Source organism: Ursus americanus, chromosome 20 (genome assembly GCF_024610735.1).
Source record: "Ursus americanus isolate L20-20 chromosome 20, mUrsAme1.1.p, whole genome shotgun sequence".
Classification (NCBI taxonomy): domain Eukaryota; kingdom Metazoa; phylum Chordata; class Mammalia; order Carnivora; family Ursidae; genus Ursus; species Ursus americanus.
Genome location: NC_142146.1, coordinates 43,804,932 through 43,830,258, shown reverse-complemented (window position 1 = coordinate 43,830,258; position 25,327 = coordinate 43,804,932). Strand labels below are relative to the sequence as shown.

Below are 25,327 nucleotides of genomic sequence, written 5' to 3'. Positions count from 1 at the left end.
CTTTAGGGGTGAAATGTCTTTTTGTATTTTTTTTAATGTAGCCTACTTCAGAAAAAATTTTTTGTGTTACAGCTTTTGTTTTTGGAGTTTTATTTTCTGATTCTTCAAGCAATAAATGCCTACTGAAAATAATTTAGCAAAAACAGAAAGTTTGAAAGAAGAAAATAGAAATAACCCTTAATTCTAACATTCCTGTATGTTTTCTTAAAGCCTGTTTCTGTGTGACTAGTTTTAGAACTGTGGAGAAGGCTTGTATGTCTGTTTTTCAGGTCAACTAGGAAGGACACTTCTGTTTTAGTTGGGGATCTAGGTGAATGTGTGAAGGATCGTGGTATCTCTCAGGATAAGATTCTGATTATAAATAATCTTGGACTTCTTAATCTGTTACATATTTCAGTTCTCTGTTTCTGGAATAGGACATCGTCATGTGGTGCTTTTAAGACTTCCCACTCCTCCCCAATTTATTTAGCCTCTGAAGAATAGATACAATAGATGGATTTCAAGAGTATTCTGGAGCTTTTTCTCAGAACAGGTGTGATTTCTTGGCAGGCATAGTTCTGAACAATCTGTATTATTGCATTGAAATTTGTAAAAGATCTTGGCATATGTACAGAATAGGTTGAATAGCTACTGGACAACATATCATTTTAGGCTTCAATTTGTAAGGTGGTGTGATGTTTCATAGGTCAAATTAATCTCTTTAAAAAGAAAAGATCCTTCTGGATCTTTGTACTCCTAGGAGTTTTGTAGTAGTATATGTCCAGGCACAGTTTAAAATATTGCTTTAGGGACACCTCCGTGGCTCAGTTGGTTGGGTGTCTGCCTTCGGCTCAGGTCATGATCTCAGGGTCCTGGGATTGAGTCCCACATCAGGCTCCCTGCTCAGCATGGAGTCTGCTGCTTCTCTCTCTCCCTCTGCCCCTACCCCTTGCTCGTGCTCTCTCTCTCACTCTCTCTCAAGTAAATAAATAAAATCTTAAAAAAATAAAATAAAATATTGCTTTATTTTTTAAACTGTATTTTTATGCATATTTCAACATTATCACTATAAAAGATATTCTAGAAAATAAAAGAGATATTCTAGAAAATTAAAGTGAAGATTCTCTTGTGATTTTACTAGAGTCTTTCAAATAATTCTCCATCTTCAAATCAAATCCAATAAACTTCTGGAGTACCTTTAGATATCTCATAATGGATATGTTGAAAGAAAAATTTGTTGCCTTTAGTTGTGGATATTGGATTCTTAACATTTAAATGAAGCTGCTGTGCAAAATGCTGCAGGAAACTTGTCTTCTTTAGTTGGAGGAAAGGTGGCATTTCTGGACAAAGATGTGGGTGTGTGGTTCAGGCAGTGTCAGACCTGGCCAGAGGGGGAGTGACTGCCTGCTCAAATGAGATGATCTAAGAGGATCATCAACACCCCATTTGGCCCCCAAATAACCTCATTTGCTGTCATGGTTCCTTCTGTCTTTCTTTGGTGTCTGAAATTTTCTTTGAACAATTCTTATAGGTTAGCTGGCAAAAGCAAGTGAATACATGGGATGTTATTCTAGATATGAGGAACTCTCATATTCCAGACTGGAAAACCAGTCTTGCTATGTTGTAGCAACACCATTTGAGATAGGAAAGATTCAGGGAGCCATTTTTATGCTGTTGGTTAATTAGTGGCTTGGGGAGATAAGAGGTTGGGACTGAGGAAGGGCTTAGAGCCTGTCCTGGGATCTCAGTGTGGAGTAATTTAAAGGAGAGAGTAAGAGAGTCAGAGGCTCCAGGGTGGGCAAGGCTGGGCAGGAATGCTTGGCAGTCCATGGTCTGCCTGGAAGGAGGTCATATGGTATTATTGCGCTGGGAAGGACTAAAGCAGGCATCTCTTTCTGTTTTTTTTCTCAGTTTAGCTCAGGCAAGTGGCATTCCTTTAAGTGGGCCAGAGATACAGCAACAATGTTTCTGGTGTAAGAAATCTTGGATACATGGGATTTTAAATGATAATATTTGCATATTTACTTTACTAGTCCTTATTTTTCTTAAAAATTCCTTGAAATTTTTAGACATTTCTAATTTCTGATTTAAAGCATTTAGTTTAGAGACTTTGGAAGGCTCTTTATGGTTTACACACATGACTTCTGAACTTTGGGTCACACACAGCATTTCTTAGTTAGAAGTTAATGTTACCTGCTAGAGGTGAAGTATGGGAGTGTCTTGTGGAACTATCTATGGATCGAATGATATATGTCCAGCAAGATAACTTCACTCAGGTAGCTCTCCAATTCCCAACATGGATATAATTTAAATAAAACAGGGAAAGATAATTTAGCTAAATTACATCTATTTTTTTTATTATCGTCAGTACTGCTTGAGAATCATGGGAATTTCTTTTTGCACTTAAGTGTCTGTCTGTGTATCTGTTTAAATGATGTATTACTAAATTATTTTGAAGATGATTGCTTGACAAATTGTAGCAGCTGCACTGCTACCATCTAGTGGACAATTAATGAAATTAATCATTCTTTGGCTTGACAACTTTCAAAGGACTCTTTGAATAGAACACTACCATAGATATTTTAACATGTTTTGCTATATTTGGAATCCTATTTTCCTTGGATCCACATAGAAAACAGTGAGCTCATATTTTAAAGTAAATAGAGTACTACATTTTAAATTAAGAGATGCCCCCGAATTGTAACTAAATACCTATTCTTATATTTTAAAATTTGAACTTTGTGCATAATACTCTCTGACATTAGCATGTTCATTTCTAATTCTGGGAAACTTCAAGTCATGGAGTAGTTTTTGCCTCTTTTGTTTAAGGCCCAATACTCTCTTGTTTTACCTCCAATCTGCTTTGTAACACCCTCCTGTAACAATCTCCTTATAACATCCTCCTGAGACCCTCTTGTTTTACCTCCAGTCTGCTTTCCACCTTAGTTGGTTGATGTTTTAAAAATTCTGATCATGTCATTTGCAACTGAATCTTTTCCAAGGCTTCCTATTGTTCTTAGACCAATGTTCCAAACCCTTAAGCTCTAAACTCTGCCTGATAGTCCCCCCGCCCTCCCTCCTCAGCCCTTCTTCCCTCAGGGAATTTCCCCAGGGAATATAGAAAACTACCTTTCTTCCTATGAATTCTGCATCCTCATAGGGCTTGGAAGGGGCACTCCCTTTGTCCAGATGATTGTGACTTATTCTTCAGGTTCCAGCATTCCCTGAGAGAGCCTTCTCTCCCACATCAGGGAGGCAGACCTTGACCCTGTATATGTTCTTTTAATGTAATTTTTCTAGCAGTTACTTGCTTAATATAAATTAAATCCTGAATTATTAAATAATTAGTGAAATAGCTGATTATTTATTTCATGTCTGTCTTCCCAAATGTCCACCGAAGGCAGAACTGTCTTTCTTTTTCATTGCTCTGTCCCTAATTGTTTGACATGAAATAGACAGTTCACAGAATAAATAAGCTGAGATGAAACCTGAAACAAGATGGGGTTTTTTCACCTAGACTACATTTTCCTAAATCTTCCCTTGTATGTCATCTTCCTCATAAGCCCCCAATATAACCTGTATATCTCTGCACTCTGCCAGTGTTGACAAATACCTTGAGGACCTTAATTCCTATATAGCTGATCCACATCATTACCTGTGGATGCCTTGCTTAGTCATTGGTTCACATCATTTCTTTTTTTTCCCCCAAAGAAGTAGACAGTCTGTCAGGTTTCTAGTTATAATGATTCATTTTTATTATGATCAGTATTAAAAGATCTGTAGTTTAATAGACTAGAAGCTTAAAAGAAAGATTGGGATCTAGAAAATATCCAGGCAGACAAAAATAAGAATTCAGGATAGAAAAGAAACAAAGAGTGAGCACTTTGAAATAAGGCTGTCAGCATTCTCTACTAGTACAGATGTTCCAGGACGTATCTGGCAAGGTGCTTGACGGCCAGCATTGTCTCCTCACAGGTTGGCTGAATCTGGGATTCAGGGAGGACAAAGCCGTATCTGCCTTTGTCCCGGAGTTCAAAGGTAAAGGAGTATTTGATTCCTTGGTCATAAGCCCAGTCATCAGAGCCCCCAGCAGCAGGATCTGAAATGTGCAAAGAGCAGAAACAAACAAACCAACTCCAAAAACTTTAAATACAGGAAGGAAATTAAAAAAAAAAAGCTAACTTTCTTTTATAATTACAACTGTTTCACTGGGCAAAATATTATAGGTAGGCCAATTTTCTAGAAAACTGGATTATAAAAGATATGGGGGGCTGTTTTAAAAAAAATCAGTCCAATCTTACCTCTAAACCTAATTAATGGGAATGATGTGTTTAATACCCTAGAAAGTATGTAATTTATAATATAAACTTCTCACTGTGCTTGTATGCAGTGGTAAACTATGTCATACGTAGTTTGTTTATAAGATACAGGTACTTTCTGGGAAAAGAAAGTTTCCTAGGAAAGTAGGGAAAGCTGCATGATGACTGGTGGTAGGAGAGAACTCCAAACCCCAAGGAGACAGCACTGACTGATGAAGGTGGAGCATGTGGAGGGCGGGGCTGGGCCTTGTTTGTGTTTCCTCAGGGCCTAGCAGGTGGTGTGGCTGAGGTTCCGCACTCGTTCAGTTCTTCATTCAGTTACAGTTATGATGTCACTGCCTGGTAGATTTCGTATCTGTTCAGTCACTAGGTCATTTGTTCACTCATTCATTAATTCATTCTTTCATCTATTACAGTCAACAGTGTACAGCCCTAACGGAGCAGCAGGCCGTGGGCTCTCCTCTGGAGATGCTAGAATAAAGGAAATATGTGACTTCTGCCCTCCAGGGTTTACAGTATAATGAAAAAAGAACCCTCACTGAACTAGTCTGCGTAAAACATAGAAGTTCACAGTCTATGAATAGGTGGGCTACTTCTGCTAGAATCCCCTTAGGAAAACACTATATCCCATGTAATTCAGAGCAGGTTAAAAAAGGACAAGAATATAGAAAACTGTATTCTATAGAAAACTTAAAACAAAACAAAACAAAACCCAGGATTGGAGCCTCTCCAACTTCATGGGAGGCCCTGTGATGACAGGACTGGACCTTTCCCATTGTATTTCTAGTCCTTTCAGATCTGGGGCAAAAATAAGTCATACAAAGGGAAAGGGAATTATAAGTAGAAATTTAAAAGGGCCTGCAGGATGTGCCTTCCCAGTGAAATTTAAACTCTGTAGCATCTAAGTGAAATCTGGGGTCTAGCCCCTAACTCTCTTGCTGTGTGTCTCTTGCCACTTGCTCGAATACACTGAGTGACTGGTCTGTGGGGCTGATATCTACTCCTGGAAAGTGGCTTGAGCCTGAATTAGCCCTCACACCTGCAATCTGTTTAGTCAGGAAAACACTCCTTCTTACACTTTTCTTCAGCAGTTGTCCTTCCAGGTAAAGCTTCTGTGTCATTGTCGTGGGCAGTCATCCCCGATGCTGTGGGATGCGCTGGTTGGTGCTGGCGTGTGCTCTTTCCTTGTGCACCCTCTGTCATAACATCTAGCACCCCTATATTTAGTTTTCCTGCTGCCCTACTGTGGGTTCTTTGAAGACTGTGCTGGTTCCTCAACTTCCCTTTCTCCTTTTCTCTTGCCTTCTCTCCATCCTTCCTTTCTTTCTTCCCTAGTACCTAGTGAGGACCTGGCACATAGTAGTGGCTGCTCAATGGATGTTTACTGAGTGCAAGTGTTTTCTTGGGTTGGAAGGGATATTTTTTCTGAACAGAGAACTGATGACATGTCGTATAAAAAATCCACTGTCAGGCAAAGCCACATGCTTTAAATGATCTGAAAGGAAAGGCTCTGGGAACCATTTGTCGCCTTTTTAGGCATGTGGTCTCTGCACAGTTCTGAAGCCAAGACTCACAGATTGTTGTAGCTCCTGGGCCATATGTGTACTTGGTGCCGTGCAGGGTGGCAAGTTCTTTTACTGTAGCTTTAGCCAGGGCATTCTGCAAAAGAACCAGCAGTTCGTGAGTAAATAAAATCACACACTGCCAAACAAACAAACAAACAAACATCTGTACGTTATTTTTAAGACATCGAAGAGCTATAAGACACAATCTGGGTTAGTTTTTTTCCTGCTCAGTGCCCATCCAATTTTTCTAGCTAACCTGGTCATATGATCCAAGCAATTCCTGTGAAAATATGTCTTCCCTAATGCCCTCTCCAGGCACTCACTCTGAGCTTCCCTCTGAATGTGTCATATTGTGGCAACACCATTTGCTGGCCTCCGAGTTGTCAGTGACTTTTTCTGTCTTTTATCTCCATGTCTTCAGGGTCCAGGCCAAGGCTTACCACTTAGTGGTTGTCCACCTATTTGTTGGAACTCTGTGGGTAATTAGCACTCTTCTTATCCTCCTATTTGAGAATTAGGTCTTTATATTCATTTTAAGTCATTGTTGCAGTAAGATATGGGTCCTAGCAATAACTTTTATTTTAGTCGGAGGGCAATCTCTTTTCTTTTCTTTTCTTTTCTTTTCTTTTCTTTTCTTTTCTTTTCTTTTCTTTCCTTTCCTTTTCTTTTCTATTAACATAGAACTTAGTGTGTCTTTTTTCTCAGATATTCTTCCTTAGGCTTGTTAAACATCTTGTTTTTTTAAACCTTAGTTTAGGCTAGAGAAATGAGGCTATAGCAATTTTTAACTGTCCCAGATATTACATTTATTGATTTAGTAAAATGTCACTGTGTATTAAGAATTAGGTTATGTGTAAGGATTGGTTTGGCAAATCTATATTGTCTCTGGAGCTTGTAAGAGAAAAGCAGGAGAAAAGGAAGTCTTTGTGGTTGTACAAAGAGGTTGTCTGCCTAATACAGGTAAACAAAAATCAAATACATACAAAATAACCCCCAAAAAACAAAACAAAAACTACCTGGAAATGTGGCAGGTTATAAAGCCAGGATAAGGTAGAATTACATGAGCTGAGGCAGGAGTATTAACAACTAAACATATGAATTATTGGATACCCAATGCAGTGTTCATTGCCAACATAGAAATACTTAGGCAGTTCCAGAGATGAGGGTGGTTCCAGCTTGGAAGATTTTTAGACTGAAGAATTAGACAACATCTACTCTATTTCAAAATGAAGAACATTTGAATTCCAGAATTTAAAAAAAGAGAGACGTATTAGCTTACGTGTATTTTTTCTTTATGAAGCAGCTTCATTTTCTCAAAAGAACCATTGCTTTTCTGCCTCCCTGCCCCCCAACTCTTCAAGGACAAGGGCTCTGTATCCCCAGTCCCCCTGTGCTGTAAACTTCCCAACATCCACTGATATACTGCATATTTAAATGAATCACTCGAAAAGTAAGGCCTGACTTGGCTGTCTTGGGAATACAGATTTGAAAATCTGATTGTTTACTACAGGAGAATTAGCCATAATTCATTCTGGTTATGAAACTAGCTATATTTCATACTTTGGCATCATAATTATGTCTTGTACATATGCTTGGAAAGCGATGAGGTTGATGATGAAATCAAAATACTCCTCGTTTTACAAAGTAGCAGCTTCCCTTAGTCCTTGTTCTAATATCGAAACCAGTTTAATAGTGTCTTATGTCAAATTGACAAGGACATGTCTATAAAACTTCAAATTTCCAGCTCCCAAATTGTTAATGCTTTACCAACCAAGTGGAAAATTAGAAAATTTAAAAAGAATTAGAAAATATAAGTCATGATTTTCTGGTCTGGGGCACTGAAATGGTATAATCAGTTTCTTGGAGCTCATTTATTGTTCTTAGAGTTTTAGAACAGTAACTTGAAAATTTTAGAATTTTATTTCCCTTTTTCTCCAGTCTGGTAACCTAATATGTGCTTTCTCTTAACTGCATGGAATCCTTACTATTGTGATCGAAATGTATAGCTCCTGTTGCTTAATCTTATTCTAACCAACAAACTAGAGCTAGGTCTTCTCTCTACCCTTTAGTATAGGGCCTATTGCAGATTGAAATGAGAATAATCAATTAACAATTGCATAGTGCTCAGAATAGATTTAAAACCATCTTGTGGAGATGTGAAACGTGGTGAGGTACTATTTTTTTGGTAAGTAAATAGTACCTTTTCAACTATTCTATAATTTCTTTAACTTGCCATTTGTCTGAGGACATCTGTAGTTATTTTTGGTAAGGAAATAGTACCTTTTCAACTATTCTATAATTTCTTTAACTTGCCATTCGTCTGAGGACATCTGTAGTTATTTTCTGTAGCAGAACCTCTGATTCTAAAGAACTCTTATTCTTCTCCTAGTTACCATTCTGAGGCTTTTCATCTGTTCTGGTTCCCTCTTTAAGCTTGAATTATTCCTTCTGGTTAGAAATACAGTTCTAATAAGTTCTGGAGATCTAAGGTATAGCATTATGACTATGGTTAGCAGTACCGTGCTATATACTTGAAGGTTGCTTTGAGAGTAGAGCTTTGATGTTCTCATCATAACAAAACAACAAAACAGCAACAACAACAAAATGGTAGTTATGTGAGGTAAAGGTTGTGTTAACTAATGTGGTGAACATTTCCCTATATTTATTTGCATCAAGTCATCACATTGTACCCCTTAAACTTACACAGTGTTATATGTCAGTTATATCTCAATAAAACTGGGGAAAAAAAAGAAGTATGATTTATTAGGATTAGTTCCAAACATAAACAGTTATGAAGACTAGAGAAGATTTAAAACAAGAAGGTCATTGTCGTTATCTGTTAAACTCCTGTGTGCCTGTTGACCTTCAAGTCTGTTAATATGTTTATTGGTGTGACATAATATATGAGTTATCTGACAAAACTGAAGGGGCCTACTTGTGATCTGTTATCGCTTCTGACTTAATCAACTTATCATTTTAGTCATAACTACCATTAGGGCCACACAAAAATGTTCAGTTTGCCTTTCCTTAAAGTGATAACCAAGTGCTTTCTAAGACTTCATAGGCATCTTCTGGAAGTACTTGTTCTGCCTCTGGTGCTAACTGCAATATTTAAGATTGATGTTAGTTTAAAAAGGATGGTAATATGTTCCTGTACTGCTGCACATTGCAGGAACATTTAGTTTGTGTCAGCCTTTGCTCTCCTTGTCCTCAGTTGCTCTGTCCTCTTGATGTCAACCTCATCACTCATCTTCTGAGTGTCACCTCATCACCACATCTTTCAGTGGCTATCTCACCTTCTCATGAAGTCCAGCTTCCTTTCTTGGCGTCAAGGGTGTGAGCTAGCCCCTCCCTTCTCTTTCAGTCTCCCTCACTTGCTGTGCATTCCCTGTTCCTTCTGAGCTAGGTTTCCCTGAACTTCTTCCGTATACACCTGTTCCTGCCCCTCCTTACCTCCCTTGCTTTGGGTATCCTTCTCCCTTTGTTGGAATCGTCTTCTTGTCTTTGTTCACTTGGAGAATTACTGTTGTTCTTCCAGATTCAGTTTTAGTGTCACCTTCTTTGTGAAGCTGCCCCTAAATCTCATAGGGAGCATCGATCCCCCCTCTTTTGTGAAGGCTAAAATCACTGTCAGAGTTCCTGTTACTCTGTTCTGTAATCAGTTGTTTTTGCATTTATTTGCCTCCCAGGCAAGCTCCTTGTGGGAAGGGATTCTTGGCTATTTATTTGTATACTCAATAGATTGTATAGCATCTAGCATATGGTTGGTTGATTGAGTCTTATCCTAGGACTGGTGCATTACAGATGGGCCTGATTTGGCTGGGTGTGCAGGACGCTGAGCTCTGCAAAGGCTGTGACATCTGTGAATGGAGATGGGGGATGTTTGTGGGGAGGGTGGTGGTACCATGTAGTGATGGTTGCTGGGTTGCCACATTTACACAATGACTTCTGCTGTGCATTTTACTTATTTCCATTAGTTTTTTTTTTAAAATGAAGTCTGTAGACCCTTTCCCTCTGCCCCTCTGAGGCCAAGAGACAAAAAAATCAGAACAGAGATTAATTGACCAAAATATCATATTTTAAATTCCAATGATCTTAACAAAAATCCCTGGAATCAGTGTGGGTCTTTTCTTTTGAAGAGTTCAAATACTTTCACAAATGTTACTCATTTATCTTTCCAACACTATCTGTCCACATTTCATCGGCATAGAATTTTCTCGCAGAATGGAATGCCACGTGGGGCAGCACGCTCAGTGGGAATGTTCCAACCAAGATGGGTGACTGACCCCAGCCAGGAATGGTAAAAGAGAGATAATTCCTGCATTTGCTAAAATGTTAGAGTGGTAACTCCTTTCCCTTGTACATTTCTGTAAAAAGGGACTAAGACAGCTGACGAAAGACCTGCAGAAGCAATAGCACATCAGAAAGCCTGATCCACATCTTGAAACTCCAATTAAAGACACTTCTATACAACCTGTCATTTGAGGGACATCTTACATCCTTGCTCAATGGGTTCAAAATAAGAACTAACATTTACATAAAACCTTAGACTTTACAAAGAGCTCTTGATAAGAGCTAGATATTTTTATCCCCATTTTACGGATAAAAGAACTGAAACTCAGAGAGGATAAAAGAACTTTCCCAAGGGCATGCAGCCCCATAAGTGGCTGACTTGAGCTAGGTTCTTCTTGCTTTAAATCCTGTGCTCTTTTTCACTTCTCCTTGTGGCCTTCGAATACTTCAAAAGAAGTGTTGCTGGAGCTGGTTTTACCAATTGTAAAGAACAGAAGGAAGCTAAATATAAATCAGCCTCAGAGAAAACTTTGCTTTCAGTCAAGGCCAAACATGGCCAGCCTTTATTAATCCTTAGATATGAGTTTCCTACCATGTCTTATGCATGTTCTCTTTTGTCACCTGTTTTCTTAAAAAGAGGCCTTGGTCATAGAGCAAAAGACAGAGAGAGTCTAAAATGTCACATCTAACTCAAAGCCCAAGAGACAAAAGACCAACTAGTGTAATGTTTCCCAGGCTCTGAGCTCCAGGGGGCTGGTAAGATGAATAGGGCGAGGGTGTTCTTTTCCACTGACCTGCCTTTCCGATAACATGTGACCAGGAAGCCCTTGTCTCATGGCTGTGCTCACGGTCCTCATTGCAAGCCAGTGTCATGGGAGGTGGGGGGCTGCCTCTTCTAATCTTCCACTGGTCCCTTATTATGGTACAAGAAAACAAAAGTTCCAAACTGACTATGGGGTATAAGCCAGTTTGAAGGAAATTTTCTCCAGAACTTTGTTTCTAACTTGAAGTTCTGAGTTTAATTATTCCTCTGGGTGAATACATGTGATAATGGAAGCATCAAAATGATCTTTAACTGCGGTTTCCTTCCTTCTGTTCTGTGATAATGGGTAACTTACACCAAGGGACCAATGAGGAATTTAACTTTTATAATTTTGATGCGAGAGGAGAAGCCCGCAAGGCCTACAAGCAGGCACTGAGGAGAAACCCTTTGGGATTTGAAAAAACAAATATGTTTCTGAGAAAAACAGGAGGGTAAACAAGTGCAGGCTCTGGTTGCAAAGCCTGAGATTAGAGAAAGGCAAGGAGTTAGGGAAAGGCTTGGCTTGGGAGAGCAGGGCCTGCCTATTTTGGCAGAGCCCTTGGGGAGTGTGGGAATGCTTTCACTGATGTAAAGCAATTTTTTTCTTTGGCTGATCTGCATGCATATTTTTAAACTCTTTAAAATTCAAGGAAAATGTGAAACGTGAGTCAGCTGAAGTTGTAAAGTCTAGAGAATATTTGTGTGTGTGTGTGTGTGGAGGTGGTACTTCTTCCAAATAAATATTAGAAAATAAACGCTGTATAATGGGAATGTACTGGATCTCTTGCACTTCAGATTTGCGGAACACTGTAAACTATTTGTAAGGAGGGTGAAAGCCAGGGGCCTTTAGCCAGGAATGTGACTCTGTTCTTATCTTAGCTTAAAGCAGGGTTTCTCAGCCTTGGCACTCTTGATCTGTGGGCGGGAGAATTCTTTGTTGTGGGGGCTGTCCTGTGCATTGTAGAATGTTTATCAGCATCCTCTGTACTCTACCCACTAGATGCCTGTAGTACTCCCACAGTTATAACAACCAAAAATGTCTCTCCAACATTGCCAAATGTCTCCTAGGATGTAGGGGAGGGGGCAAAATTAGTTTGAAAGAAATCAGATAAAAGATATAAGTATGGTGAACATGAGTGTATTTTGGAGAAAATTAAAAAGGAAGACAACTCGTTTTGAAGGTGCTCTGAATGCCTGTCTTCTTTGCCGATGATAGTACAAGTGTCTATTAAAGACTGCTGCTAGGTCAGTGCTGCTAAAATATCCCTGTACTAGCAGGGTTGCCAGACCTTGCCAAAAATATAGCATATCCAGTTAAATGTAAATTTCAGATAAACAGTGAATACTTTTTCAGTATAAGTCTGCAATATTTGGAAAACACACTAAATATTGTTTATTATTTATCTGAAATTCACATCTAACTGGGAGTCCTGTATTTGACTTGGCAATCCTGTTTGCCAGGTTACTAGCTCCAGGGCCTGCTATGACACGGGGACTCATTGTGCCATTTAAGTCTCTCGGTAATCTCATTACCTCACTTGCACTCTTCCTTCACAGCAACACTGGAAATGGGTTGATCCTTCTTCCCTCCCCATTTTTCAGTGCTGTTGTTGGACATGTGTTGGCTCTTTTCTCTGCCTAAAATGCACTCTTCTGTCCTATGTTGCCCAAATCCTGCCCATCCTTCAAGGCCCAGAATAAATGGGATTTCTCCTTTCTATAACCTTCACTGACTAGCCTCATTACATATTACCATTTCCTGCCCTAAATTCCTACTACTGTGCTTAGTTTGAAACTCCGAATTTTGTACTTCTCTTGTATGGTTTCTGATACCTGAGTCTTACCATTTCAATAAGATCTTACATTCTTAATAATTAAACCCTGGTTTATGCTGAGCACTTAATAGGTACTCAGTGAAATTTCTGGTAATTGTCTGATGAGCTGTGTTCTGACCAGGCCTCTGTAGGACAATTTTAACAGGTCAAGAAGTCTCTTAAAATGTATAGTGATAAATCAATAACCAGTTTCTCTAATTAAATAAATTCTGCAGTTGTCCTCTGATTTTTAAAAAAATTTTATAAGTGAAATTTAAAAATTCTGAGAAAATACGTGATGTGGATATTTTGTGGTCCTGTCTGCCTTAGCTGCTGGTAGCCTGCTTGACAGCGGGACTATAGCCTTGTTATTCTTGTTATTAGGCAGGGACATGGGGACAGCTGTGATTGGGTGTGCACATGGCCCTGCAATTATCCACCTTCTAATCACAACATTTCTTTCCTCTGATTTTTATGTTTATCTCTAATCATGGTCTTGCTTTATGCTCACATGCTTGGTGGAGCAGTGGATTTCTATCTTGGTGGCTCATTAACTCAAATTTTAATTAAGAGATAGGTGCCTCTGAACTGAAAGGTATTAGATTTTAGAAATGGATTCTTATCTTTTGGTCAAGTTTAATAATTTTTCAGAAAGACTATCATCTTTCTCCTGGTTAGTGAATATATCCCCAGAGAGCATAGGGCCAGAATCATAAAGACTGGATCCTTAGAAGTTTGGCATCTCAGCTGACCACTGCAAATACTTAGCAATGTCCAGGCACAGAGGTAATAAGGTATTTGTGGGATAAAAAACTATTTGATGAATGTTCTGCAAAACGGCTACATGGGGTACCAACATAGAACATGGCCACACAAATATGTGTGGGTGTCTTTGGAAATTGGGGAAGTCTAGGAAATTCTTCAGGATCCACTGGTCTAGGCCCAAGGCTGGCTGTATTACTGTGTTGACTTAGGCAAGCCTTCATTGTTTCAGTTGGAAAATGAGAAAGCAGAACCAGAGAAATTCCAAGATTTCCAGCTGTAAGCTTCTGTGCTTCTAATGTAGAAATGTGGTGTGAGATGTGTGCCCTGGATCAGCACCTTTGTGGAGTGCATATCAGCTTCTAATTTGGTCATTCTGGGGAATGGGGCCAGATACTTAGTTGACCAGCTATTATTCTGCATTCCTGCTTTTGGACTTAGAAATGGTATTATGATAATAATGATAATAATTATTAACAGTGCCATGTAGGCCTTTTTTTTGGTGGGGAAGGCAGACCAAAGATTTGGAGTTTCTTCCATGCTCAATAAATGCAAAGATATGGATAGGTTTGGGAACCTTTTCAATTAAGTCTCCTTGATAAGAGGAGATACAATAAAGAGATCATACAATTCAATATTTCATTATCCTGAAATATATGTATATTTCATATACATATGAAATATATCATTTATCTGACAATAAAGAGATCATACAATTCAATATTTCATTATCCTTCAGAATTTTGAAAATGTAAAGTATATTCTTTTTGTGGGCCTTAAAACTTCCTTTGAAGATAGTGATAACTTCATATTGAAGAAGTCAATGCTGAGGAACTGGAAGGTGTGTGAAACCATTGGAAACTCACAGTATACTTTGTATTTTTTCTTTAAATAATATAGTATGTGTAAAAGCAGTTAGCAAACTGAAAAGCATTATATATGTAAGGTATATTTATGATCTTTCATACTTTTTACTGATCTGCCATAGATTTTTTGGTAGCTTTCTTTGTCATCCATGCTATTACTTCTCCTGTTCTTCTACTTCATTGGTCTTTTGCATTCTCATCTCTGCCTTTCTTCCCTCTGAAGGTTGTCTCATGATATGAATAATTTCAGGCAATCTACATGTAAGATCTTTCAGAAATGAAGCCACATACATTTTTATCATGACTCAGATATCAAAGATTGCTATGTATGTCCTAAATTTGGGCTGAGAATCCTAATAGAAGTACAGAATAATTTCCTTCAGTTTAAAGTCTTAGTCTCCTTGAAGCATTTTTTTTTGCTACAAATATAATCTTAAAAGTTTTATAAGTGTAAAGATAAATAAGAAATATATCTATATCTATATGCTGAATTCTGGATAAGACAAAGCCCACTTTGCATTACTTTAAGAACTTCTGAGTTATCCATAATGTGGTGTGCCAAGAATGCATCTTATAAATCTTTTCCTACCTTTAGTTTTCTACAGCAGGGTCACAATTTTCTAGCTGAAAATTCATATAGAAGCATTTGATTTGGATGGAACATTTATCATGCCTAGATCGAGACTTTTACTTTTTTTCTTAATATTCTCATTACAAATAAAAACCATGAAAAAACCAATATTTTTCTTTATGAGAGACTCAAATTCTCTTTTGGCTATATATATATATATATATATATATATATATATATATATATATATATATATATACACATACACACACACACACATACTCATTAACACTACGGTTATGAGTTGTTCTAGCAAAATGTGTTTAGGAAGTAAGTGAATTGGAATCATGCAAAATAAGAAAAAGATTGAAAGGAACTCTAGTTACTCAAAAGATTTAAGTTGCTTTGGGGTGCTGAACTAAATTCAGATTCCCAGTGAATCAACTAATCAAATTAACATTCACCTTAGATTTCACTAGTGGGATTTAAATATTTCTTTTAAGATGCTAGGCAAAAGCTTAATCATAGAAAAAAATTATTGGAAATTAATGTAACTTTTAAATCAATTAATGTGATATAAGTGCAATTAAATTTTGTAGTTTAGCCACCTATCTTATCATGCTTGGAAAGGATAAGAAGTAGCATGTATTTCTTGAATTTATTAGTTTTGTGAATATAAAATTAAACATCCAAGATAAGATTATTTTATGGTTTGTGCTTTTGTTGAGAATAGATTATGAATATTTTATTGTGATATAATTCTGTTTATTCCACTTCTTTGTTAATTAGAATTAACTTATTCCCCAAATAGGAAAAGGTACTGAAACTTTGTGAAGCAGCTCATTTCCAGAGAACACTTTTTTTCTGTTAGCATTTGTCTTCTAGAATTCATGTTTAAAGCTAGTTATATTAAACAAACTGGATATATTATTGTTACACTTAATATGGTTTATAATTTTAGTTTTAATATTTTACTTTTTAACTCCTTAGTGCTTAGTTATTATGGCTCTGTCTTTTTCTTTTCTGATGTGGTACAATTTAAACATATTCACATGAATAAAGCAAACAGTGTAGCTCCACCTTCTCTCCTCTGGGACTGAAATCAGGGATTGAAATGAGGAGCTGACCACACCCATCTCTGGGATAGCAGGACTGTGAGCACCCACTGGGAACATTCAACAGATGGAGCATAATTGGAAAACTGAAATAGTTAAAGGTTCCAACTAATGATGTTTTCCATTGTTTTTTTGGCTCTGGATAAGGAAAATGGGAAGCTTTATGAAAAAATAGCATTTTTTTTTTAAATGAGAAGGACCTGGCCAACTATTAGCTATCAATTTTCTAAGAGGCTGAGTCATTTTTCTGTTTTGCTCTTCACAAAATATTTATAGCATTACACGTTTTATTTGGTCCCTGAAAGACTGAAAATACAAACAACAATTTCCAGTTGTTAAAGTTACTGGGTCTTCAAATTTATGCATTTAGGTAAGCCAAATATCTATGTCATTGTCTAAGTGGAACACTTTTTTTTTTTTTTTTGGGCATAACTCAAATGCTTCAAATCTTACACTTGTTCTTTTAGATCACCGATCCGAACTTCTGGCAGCCAGATGTTTCATAAATTAGGAAAAAAATATTGTTCGAAGTGTTCAAACCTACTGATTTAAAAAAATTATGAATTGATATGTGATGTTTGTTAATGTGAATGTTATAAAACTCTTATTTTACTTAACTTTTCATGTGGTTATACCGTGATTTTCTAACAAGATTGCTAATCTTTTGAGTCATGGATTCTTAAATTTTTTTTGCATTGTTTCCTGTATCTAGTAAGGACCCATTCATATCATTTGTTCATTGATTGCTTTATTTCTGTGTCTCACCTAATCAAATTGTGAAATAAGCAATTTTAAGATCTTATCACTTAACCCAGTATCAACCAAATGTCCCAGATTCCTAGTGACACCTGCCATGCTTCTGCCTATGTCAAATCCAGCTCAAGGCAACTTGACAAAATTGACTTTCTTAATGTGTGTGAGACGAAGCTACTTTGTTGATCCCAGAGGCATCTGAAATCATCACGTGAGTTAGTATTGTGGTGAAGCAGGAATAAGTGTACCTATTGTCATTTTGAAATGGCAATACCACATGTACCACATTTTGAAATGACATGTACCACATGTCTAAATTGTCCAATTGTACCAATGACTAAACCGGTTTAACATGTTGGGAACTGTTTCCTGTATCAAAATCCTATCTCTTTTAGCTAATTTATCTAGCCAATTCCAGATTCCTTGCAAATCTGTAGTAAGTTTTTTTTTTTTTTGCTTCTACTATCAAAAATTAATAATGGAATCATTAGAAATTGTTCTTATAATTTTTACTCAGGAATAGGATTTTAAAAATCTCAACAGTGAAATACCATACTTACTACCATGACTACTTACCAACTCAGCATTGTTCTCTGGGAGTTTATAATCATAGGAATAAGGGTAGAGCATCATTTGGGAGTATGAGTGGATTGTCAGATATGCTTTGATGGAAGAGAGGTTGCTGCGGATGAAATTAGCCAGGGCCTTGGTCTCTCTTTCGGACTCTGCAGCAGGTCCACAGTAAGTTTCATCACAGGGGCTTCGAGAAGCTCCGATTTCTAGAAAAACAGGTTTTTAATGGAATGGTCACCTACTGAAGTTATCACAAGGCATGTTTCAAACTTTCAAATTAGAAAGTTAAAAATAAGCTGTTTTCACAGGAGTCCTTGTGATAATGTATGTATGTATATATTATAAAGCATGCATGCATTTAGTCACAAGATTAGGGTGGTATGTTTTTAAGCTAATGGGGTAAAAGTAGCATGTGAGGGGCGCCTGGGTGGCACAGCGGTTAAGCGTCTGCCTTCGGCTCAGGGCGTGATCCCGGTGTTATGGGATCGAGCCCCACATCAGGCTCTTCCACTGTGAGCCTGCTTCTTCCTCTCCCACTCCCCCTGCTTATGTTCCCTCTCTCTCTGGCTGTCTCTATCTCTGTCGAATAAATAAATAAAATCTTAAAAAAAAAAAAAGTTGCATGTGAAATCATCAGTGTGTCCCTGTGTAGTAATATACAATGAGATCAATATAGTCTGAAAAAATTAATAAGTAGGGGACAAACTAATATCCATGAGAAATTTCCTTACTACTGTAATCATTTTCTGAAAGTTAAATTACAAAATTAGGATTATATCACAGTTTCATTTAAATAATTCTTCAATGACTGTGTCCTCTAGATTATACATTTCGATGTAGTAGGATTATGTCTGGATTGCTCAGTCTTATGTTTCTAGCACCTAACACAGCTGGGAACATAATAGAGCACACAATACTTTTTTTTGAGTGAATAAATAAACTGTTTATTGTCTGTGCTTTCAGAAAGTTAGAATTCTAAAATATAAAACTTTACATTTTTTCTTATTTTAGACACTGTTGTGTTTTCCTGTGTTATTTTTCCTCCTGTGCTTTCCAACAGACGCTTGCAAAATGGTCAGTCAGATACTTACGGCACCAACCAGCATCAAAATTTCTGTTGGGGTCTGTGCCAATGCAGGTAGTTCCAGCCTGGGTGGAGCGGGTCTTTCTCCACATTCGGTTCTGAAAGTGGATTATGTGGTTAGCCAAGTATAATAAAAGGTGGGTTGGTTTAAATTTCATCAGGCCCTCTCAGTATTGGTTCATATACCTTGGTCCAGGTGTAGATGTAGCCGTCGATATTGACCACAGGCAAGACATAAAAGTCTAACTCGTCGAGAAGTTCTGTCATGTGGATCTCATGTCCATAGGTGCGAATAGCCTATGTATGAATTAGGAAGAGAATTTCATGGAAGTATGAAATGTGTGATGCTACTAAAATTTACATAGACTGGATGAATATTGACTTTGGTAATGAAAGCCATGTCCCCTATTGAGGTAGACATTATTAATATTTAAAAGGCAGTTAGCAAAATATTACCCATAGTTTTGGTTAAAATAGTTGTTTTTATTTTTATTTTTATTATTATTTTTTAATTTTTTAAAGAAGATTTTATTTATTTATTTAGCAGAGAGAGAGACAGCCAGTGAGAGAGGGAACACAAGCAGGGGGAGTGGGAGAAGAAGAAGCAGGCTCCCAGTGGAGGAGCCTGATGCAGGGCTCGATCCCAGAACGCTGGGATCACGCCCTGAGCCAAAGGCAGACTCTTAACAACTGAGCCACCCAGGCGCCCCTAAAATAGTTGTTTTTAATTCTTCTCTGTTTCCAGGATATTCTTTTATATCCATATATAACTCACATAACTATTTGACTTTTTACTTTAAAGATTAACAAAGATTTAATAAAATTATAGACTTTTAAGAAACATACATATATTCACTTATTTTGCAATAAGTGTAAAGATTTAATTTAATTTAATTTAATTTTTTTTTCAAAGTGAGTAGGATATGAGGGTAAGACCTATTCTTAGTAAGTAAGGAATGTCTATGGATGGCTGTGCATGTTTCTAATATAATCTAGAAACTTATTTAAGTTTTGTGAAACCTCCTGTAGATGGTCTCACTAGAGAGAGTGTCCAGTAAGGAAGAAGAATGAGAAAGCCTCCCATTATGAAGTGAGCTCACACTGATGGATTCTGGATGGCTGTCACCTAGGCTCCAGGCTGCATAATGATGAAAGTATCCTTCTTACTCCTCTATACTGAGTAGGGAATCCTGTAAGGAGACTAGTTCTCCCTGCTAAGTAATGTGGACATTTCTCCATGAATGAAGGACTTCATACTCATTTATTATGTTCTCTTAGTCATTGTTCCTCAGCCCCAGGATCATATTAAACTTAAATTCAACTCTTTCCTAGGCTTTCTTGAATAGACTTTAAAATATTTAAGGCTTCTATATATTAATAGTTTTTTTTATACTTTTTGTGACTCTATACATGTGTATTTATTACAATAACACATGATGAAATAAGTGATTTTTAGGCTGAAGGAGCCATAGAACCACGTTCTAATCTTGGAGATAACCGAAGTAGTGATAAAAGTTTTTTCCTTCTAGAGGGCAGATGGTGAGATATCCATTGAAGTTAAATGGTTCTTTTTTTTTAATGATTTTTTATTATATTATGTTAGTCACCATACAGTACATCCCTGGTTTCCGATGTAAAGTTTGATGATTCATTAGTTGCGTATAACACCCAGTGCACCATGCAATACGTGCCCTCCTTACTACCCATCACCGGTCTATCCCATTCCCCCACCCCCCTCCCCTTTGAGGCCCTCAGTTCAGAAGGGGGAATGAAACATGAGAGACTATGGACTATGAGAAGTTAAATGGTTCTAATTGGATACATAACATGTCTAGAAACCAAAACCATCACAAATAGATACAGAAGTGTTTCACACAAAAGATAGTATATTGTATATAATAATTTTCTTAATTTTAAAAGCACTTCAGTATTTTAAACTTCTAATTTTGAAGTAATTTTAGACTTAGAGAAGAGTTGCAAATTCAAGGAGTTCCCATATACCCTTCACTCAGCTTCCCCTAATGTTATTGTCTTACTTAACTGTGGTACAATGATCAAAGTGAAGGAATTAACATTGGTACAATAATATAAGTTAAACTGTAGGTTTTATTTAGAGTTCACCAATTTTTCCACTGTTATCCTTTTTCTGTTCTAGGATCCAATATACAATCCCACATTGCACTGGTTGTCATATCTCCTTAGTCTCTTCTTATCTATGAGTTCCTCAGTCTGTCCTTGCCTCTTGTGACTTTGACACAGTTGAAGAGTACTGATCTGGTTACTTTGCAGAAGGTCCCTCAATTTGGGTTTCTCTCTCTCTATATATATATTGGGTTTGTCTCTCTCTCTCTCTATATATATTTTGATTAGAGGAAGGTTATGAATTTTGAGGAAGAATACCCTACAGATGATGTGTCTTTTCAGTACATAGTATCAGGGGGTATATGATACTGATTATGTCTTAATGCTGGTGATGTTATGGGTGATGTTAACCTTGATCACTTGGTTAAGTAGTTTCTGCTAAGTTTCTCCACGGTAAACTTTGCCTTTGTAACGTAATAACATATATTGGGGGGGGGGGAATGGGGATACTTTGAGACTGCAAATATTCTATTTGTCTTTAAACTTTTACTAATTTTTGCATACACACATAGGCTTTCATGAATGATTATTACTGTGGTGTTCTAATGATAATTTTCTAGTTTGTTCATTCTTTGTACATCCATTAGTTGTAATTCTTCTTTAAGAAAGAGATGTTCCTTCTCTCCCTTTTATTTATTTATTGAATAATGTATCTATATCAATATGGGCTCATGGATTTTTAAAAACTTCAGTTAAAGGGCTTTCATATATATCTTATCATTAGACCTATAAGGAATGACAAACAGTATCATTTACAGTAGGGACTGCTATGTATTGTTTTTTTTTTCTGAAGTATACAATGATTATTGTTCAGGAGATAATGATCAAGCTGGTGGCTTATCCATAATCTTTAACTTTTAAATAACATATCTACTATAATACTGGTTAGTCTTTCCACCGAAGGTGGGTGAGAAAGTTCAAATGAGTTAAATATAAATAAATACAATTTGGTAACTGTTTTAAAGTCTTACCTTAGAAAGGTCTCTTGGTGAAAGTTGAAACTAATGCCCAAAAATGGGAACTTGGAATTGTGAGGTTTTTCTGTGTTTTTATTCTCTTTTATTATAGCTGGATTATAAGAAATTGATTTAAATACACAAAATACTTTCTACTTCCCTCGGCCAAAAATGATTCTACATACTAACCTCTCTCACAAACCATTGGCAAAATGCGGGGGAAATCCATTCTCTGGCATGGAAACCACAGTCCATGAAAATGGCAGGCTTATTTGGTCCAGCTTTGCCAACCTATTGCAAACAAAAGGAAAAGGGAAATTGTGATTCATCACAGTCAGGGGTTAACATTCACTACCCGTCTGGGCTTTGGATTCAACAGGTGAAACTTGACAGCAGCAAGAGATATATCCCATGATTAAATTAAAACATAATACTAGCACAGTATGTTCTTGCCTCTAGACACAATGTTTGAGCTGAAGGCTTACATGGCTGTTTATTATTTTTATTAAGCTTGACAAGCTCATATTTTCAGAAGATGCTGATTACCCTGCTTAATTGTACTCACGTGGAGGTTATTTTCAGCTGCTATTATTAGGTGACATGACCAAGACAACTGGATGAGTAATTAGAAGTAATCATGATTGTTGCTAATCTTGTAAGAATTTTTCCTTCTCTCTCACTTACTCCTTGTCTTTTTATTTTCTTCATTAGAATTACATGACAAAAATGGCATTAGAGGACGACAGAAACAAATCGTTGATACGCTCTGTAATGTTGTCTGATAGACATGAAGTTTATGAACCTCTTTAGCAAATGGATTTGCAAACAACATCTGGGAGAGAAGAATTTCATCAAGGTAGGTGATCATTTACATTGCTTACAGGAATGTGGGTAAATTTATAGGACTTCTCTTATTTTATTGCATTTTCCTTTTGAATAAATCAAAATAATGATTTAAAAATCCACATATGATAAAAGAAGCTGGGGAATCTGTTTGACTCCCTGGGGCATATAGGCAGGGAAAGAGTTATAACAATGTTTGGGATAAGCATGTCTGTGAAACAGATGTTAATGTGTTAGAATTCATTGATTTAAAGCCTTCAGACATGGCAAGGTCATGGGTAAAAATGATTACCTTGAGGAGGTACATAGCGCGTCCTTCAAATGTGGTTCCAATGGTTCTGCGAGAGATGAGGTCTGGATTCTCACTGGTGACTTGTTGAGTCCAAGCCTCTATCTACCAATGCAACCATTTGTAGATTAATGTGCCATTCTTAGTTCAATTCCCACAGCAATGTCTGTCTAAATCATTTGCACATCATACCGTTTCCCATGTGTTGTACTTCTCATAACTGTGTCCAGTTGCACGGACCTGGCTGTCAAACTGACCTTCCAGCACAGATCTCAGGTTGCTTATCAATACCCTGCAATAAACCAAAGGAGGTGCTCCTGTGAACATTAGAGTATTTCCCAGTGAACATATGCAAAAAACCAGAGTCACTGCTTTAGTAAATTATGCAATACTTTCTCCACGGAGTCACATGTGTCCTCTGAGTGTTCCTCATGCCCTTCAACCCGAGCTGCTCATCACAAAGAGTGGATATATCACTGGAGAGTGCAAGCAGGGCAGGACCTTTCTCAGCCTAAACTTGACATAGTTAGGTGTCCTTGGACCCTAAATTCAGAAAATGATTTCCTCTGGTACCCGGGGCTTTCTGGAACAGGGCCTTGGGCTGCCACACAAAAGTTATGCACTTGAACCCTATCTGTGGACTTTCTTCCTCAGGACTTTCCTGGTTTTAGCACTAAATGTCCCATGTCCCAGGAACCAGTTGGTCCCAGGTAAACTGGGACAGTTGGCCACCTGAGAGCCTTTCTCTAGGTTTTGAGAAAAATATCTTGAAAGGTGGAAATTCAGAAATATTAATAACTAAACATTTATTAGGCAAAAAATGCTGGGTTTAAAGAGCTAGTTTCTGCTTGCTTGTCTTTTGGTTGATTTAAAGTAACCAAAGAATTGTTCTGAAGCAAGATAGTATGAAAATTGGTGACAGACCTTTGAGGCCTGCTTATTTCTATAAATGACTGTCCAGGTGAAAGTTTCTTTTTTTATTATTTTTTTAATAATTTTTTTATTATGTTAGTCACCATACAGTACACGCCTAGTTTTTGATGTGAAGTTCCATGATTCATTACTTGCGTATAACACACAGTGCACCATGCAATACGTGCCCTCCTTAATACCCGTCACCAGTCTATCCCATTCCCCCACCCACCTCCCCTCTGATGCCCTCAGTTTGTTTCCCAGAGTCCATAGTCTCTCATGGTTCATTCCCCATTTATGGAAATAAGAAGTAGGAAGATCAGTAGGAGAAGAAAGGGAAGAAGAAAGGGGGGAGTGAACAGAAGGGGGAATGAACCAGGTGAAAGTTTCTATTATAAAAGCAGGCCAGAAGGTGTGGACACGTGTGACTTCATTTGTCTTTGCTACTGTTGAGTGAAAGATGTGTTCCAAAAGGACAAAATTTTATGAACATTAATGTCCTTGATCACAGCATTGTGAATATTATGGACAGAAACTAGTTTGCAGAAACTTCTATTATCCACAGTCAAGCCTTGAAATGTTTTTATCTGACACACAGAGAATTGCAGCCACACATCAAAAAGTCTACTTCTCCTCTGGCTGCCCCAAGGGCATTCTGATGAAGTATGTCAGGGACATCCTCTGAACCTCCCTCCTGGTCTCTCCTTCATTTGGTTAACTTGGGAATGAACTTGTGTCTGTTTATGGAAAATGCAATAAATTAATACTAAATGATATTTTCTTCCTAGCAAGAGGCACATACTGTCTTAAGGTCTTAACTGTCTTAAGGTGGTATTAGAAAGAAAAGGGAAAAGGAGAAGATTTAAAAATTTAGCTCGTAGAAAGAAAATTTCTCCTTGAGCAGCCATTAGTACTTCGTTAGCGTATTAGGTTTTATGGCTGCTGTAAATTACCGCAAATGTGGTGTAAAACAATATGAATTTATTATTTTGTAGTTCTGTAGGTTAGAAGTCCAACATGGGTCTCATTGGGCTAAAATCAAGGTGTCAGCAGGGAGGTGCTTCTTTCTAGAAGCTCTAGGGGAGAATCTGATTCCCTGTCCTTTCCAGTTGCCAGAGGCTGCTCACATTCCTTGGCTCTTTGCCCTTCTCTTTTAACTTTGAAGCCGGCAACAGCAGCTCGAGTCCTTTGCATGCCACATCACTTTGACCCCCTCTTCTGCCTCCCTCCACCACTTGTAAGGACCCTGTGATCATGTTGGACCTATCTGGACAATCTAGTGTAATCTATTTTAAGTTCAGTTGCTTAGCAACCTTAATTCCTAACTCCTCTTTTCCATGTAATGTGATATATTCAGGTGTTCTGGATGTAGACATTTTGGGCAGGACCACCGTTCTGCCTGCTTCAGTTAGGCACTGTTACTATAACAATGATTATAGTAAGTGCTATAATTATATCCAACACCCAAATTGGATTGTTAGGGGATAGGATAGAAGTAGAAGAAATCCAGAATTAGGAATCAAAAGGTCAGGGGTCAGAGTTTTGCTTAACTTGTAAATTGGCTTCAGAAAAATCATTTAATCTCTGGGCCTTACTTTTATAATTTTTAGAATGGGGCATTTGATTAGCTGGCATTATATGTTCTTTTCAATTCTAAAATGCAGTGACTTGACTCAAATCTGTAGGCTT

At 37.5% G+C, this 25,327-nt stretch overlaps 1 protein-coding gene across 1 annotated transcript in view; it reads right to left on the bottom strand.

Annotated features, from left to right (window-relative positions):
- Positions 1 to 3,709: 3,709 nt before the first annotated feature.
- CPB1 (carboxypeptidase B1) overlaps positions 3,710 to 25,327 on the bottom strand; it is a 34,097-nt gene continuing 12,479 nt past the window's right edge. Inside the window, exons 4-11 of the mRNA XM_045813620.2 lie at positions 22,919 to 23,018; positions 22,730 to 22,831; positions 21,784 to 21,885; positions 18,683 to 18,793; positions 18,504 to 18,594; positions 17,416 to 17,618; positions 5,873 to 5,957; positions 3,710 to 4,078 (exon numbers count right to left, since the gene is read on the bottom strand). Of these exons, the coding sequence (XP_045669576.1) occupies positions 3,891 to 4,078; positions 5,873 to 5,957; positions 17,416 to 17,618; positions 18,504 to 18,594; positions 18,683 to 18,793; positions 21,784 to 21,885; positions 22,730 to 22,831; positions 22,919 to 23,018 (982 nt within the window). The 3' untranslated portion in view covers positions 3,710 to 3,890. The remainder of the gene's footprint in view (positions 4,079 to 5,872; positions 5,958 to 17,415; positions 17,619 to 18,503; positions 18,595 to 18,682; positions 18,794 to 21,783; positions 21,886 to 22,729; positions 22,832 to 22,918; positions 23,019 to 25,327) is intronic.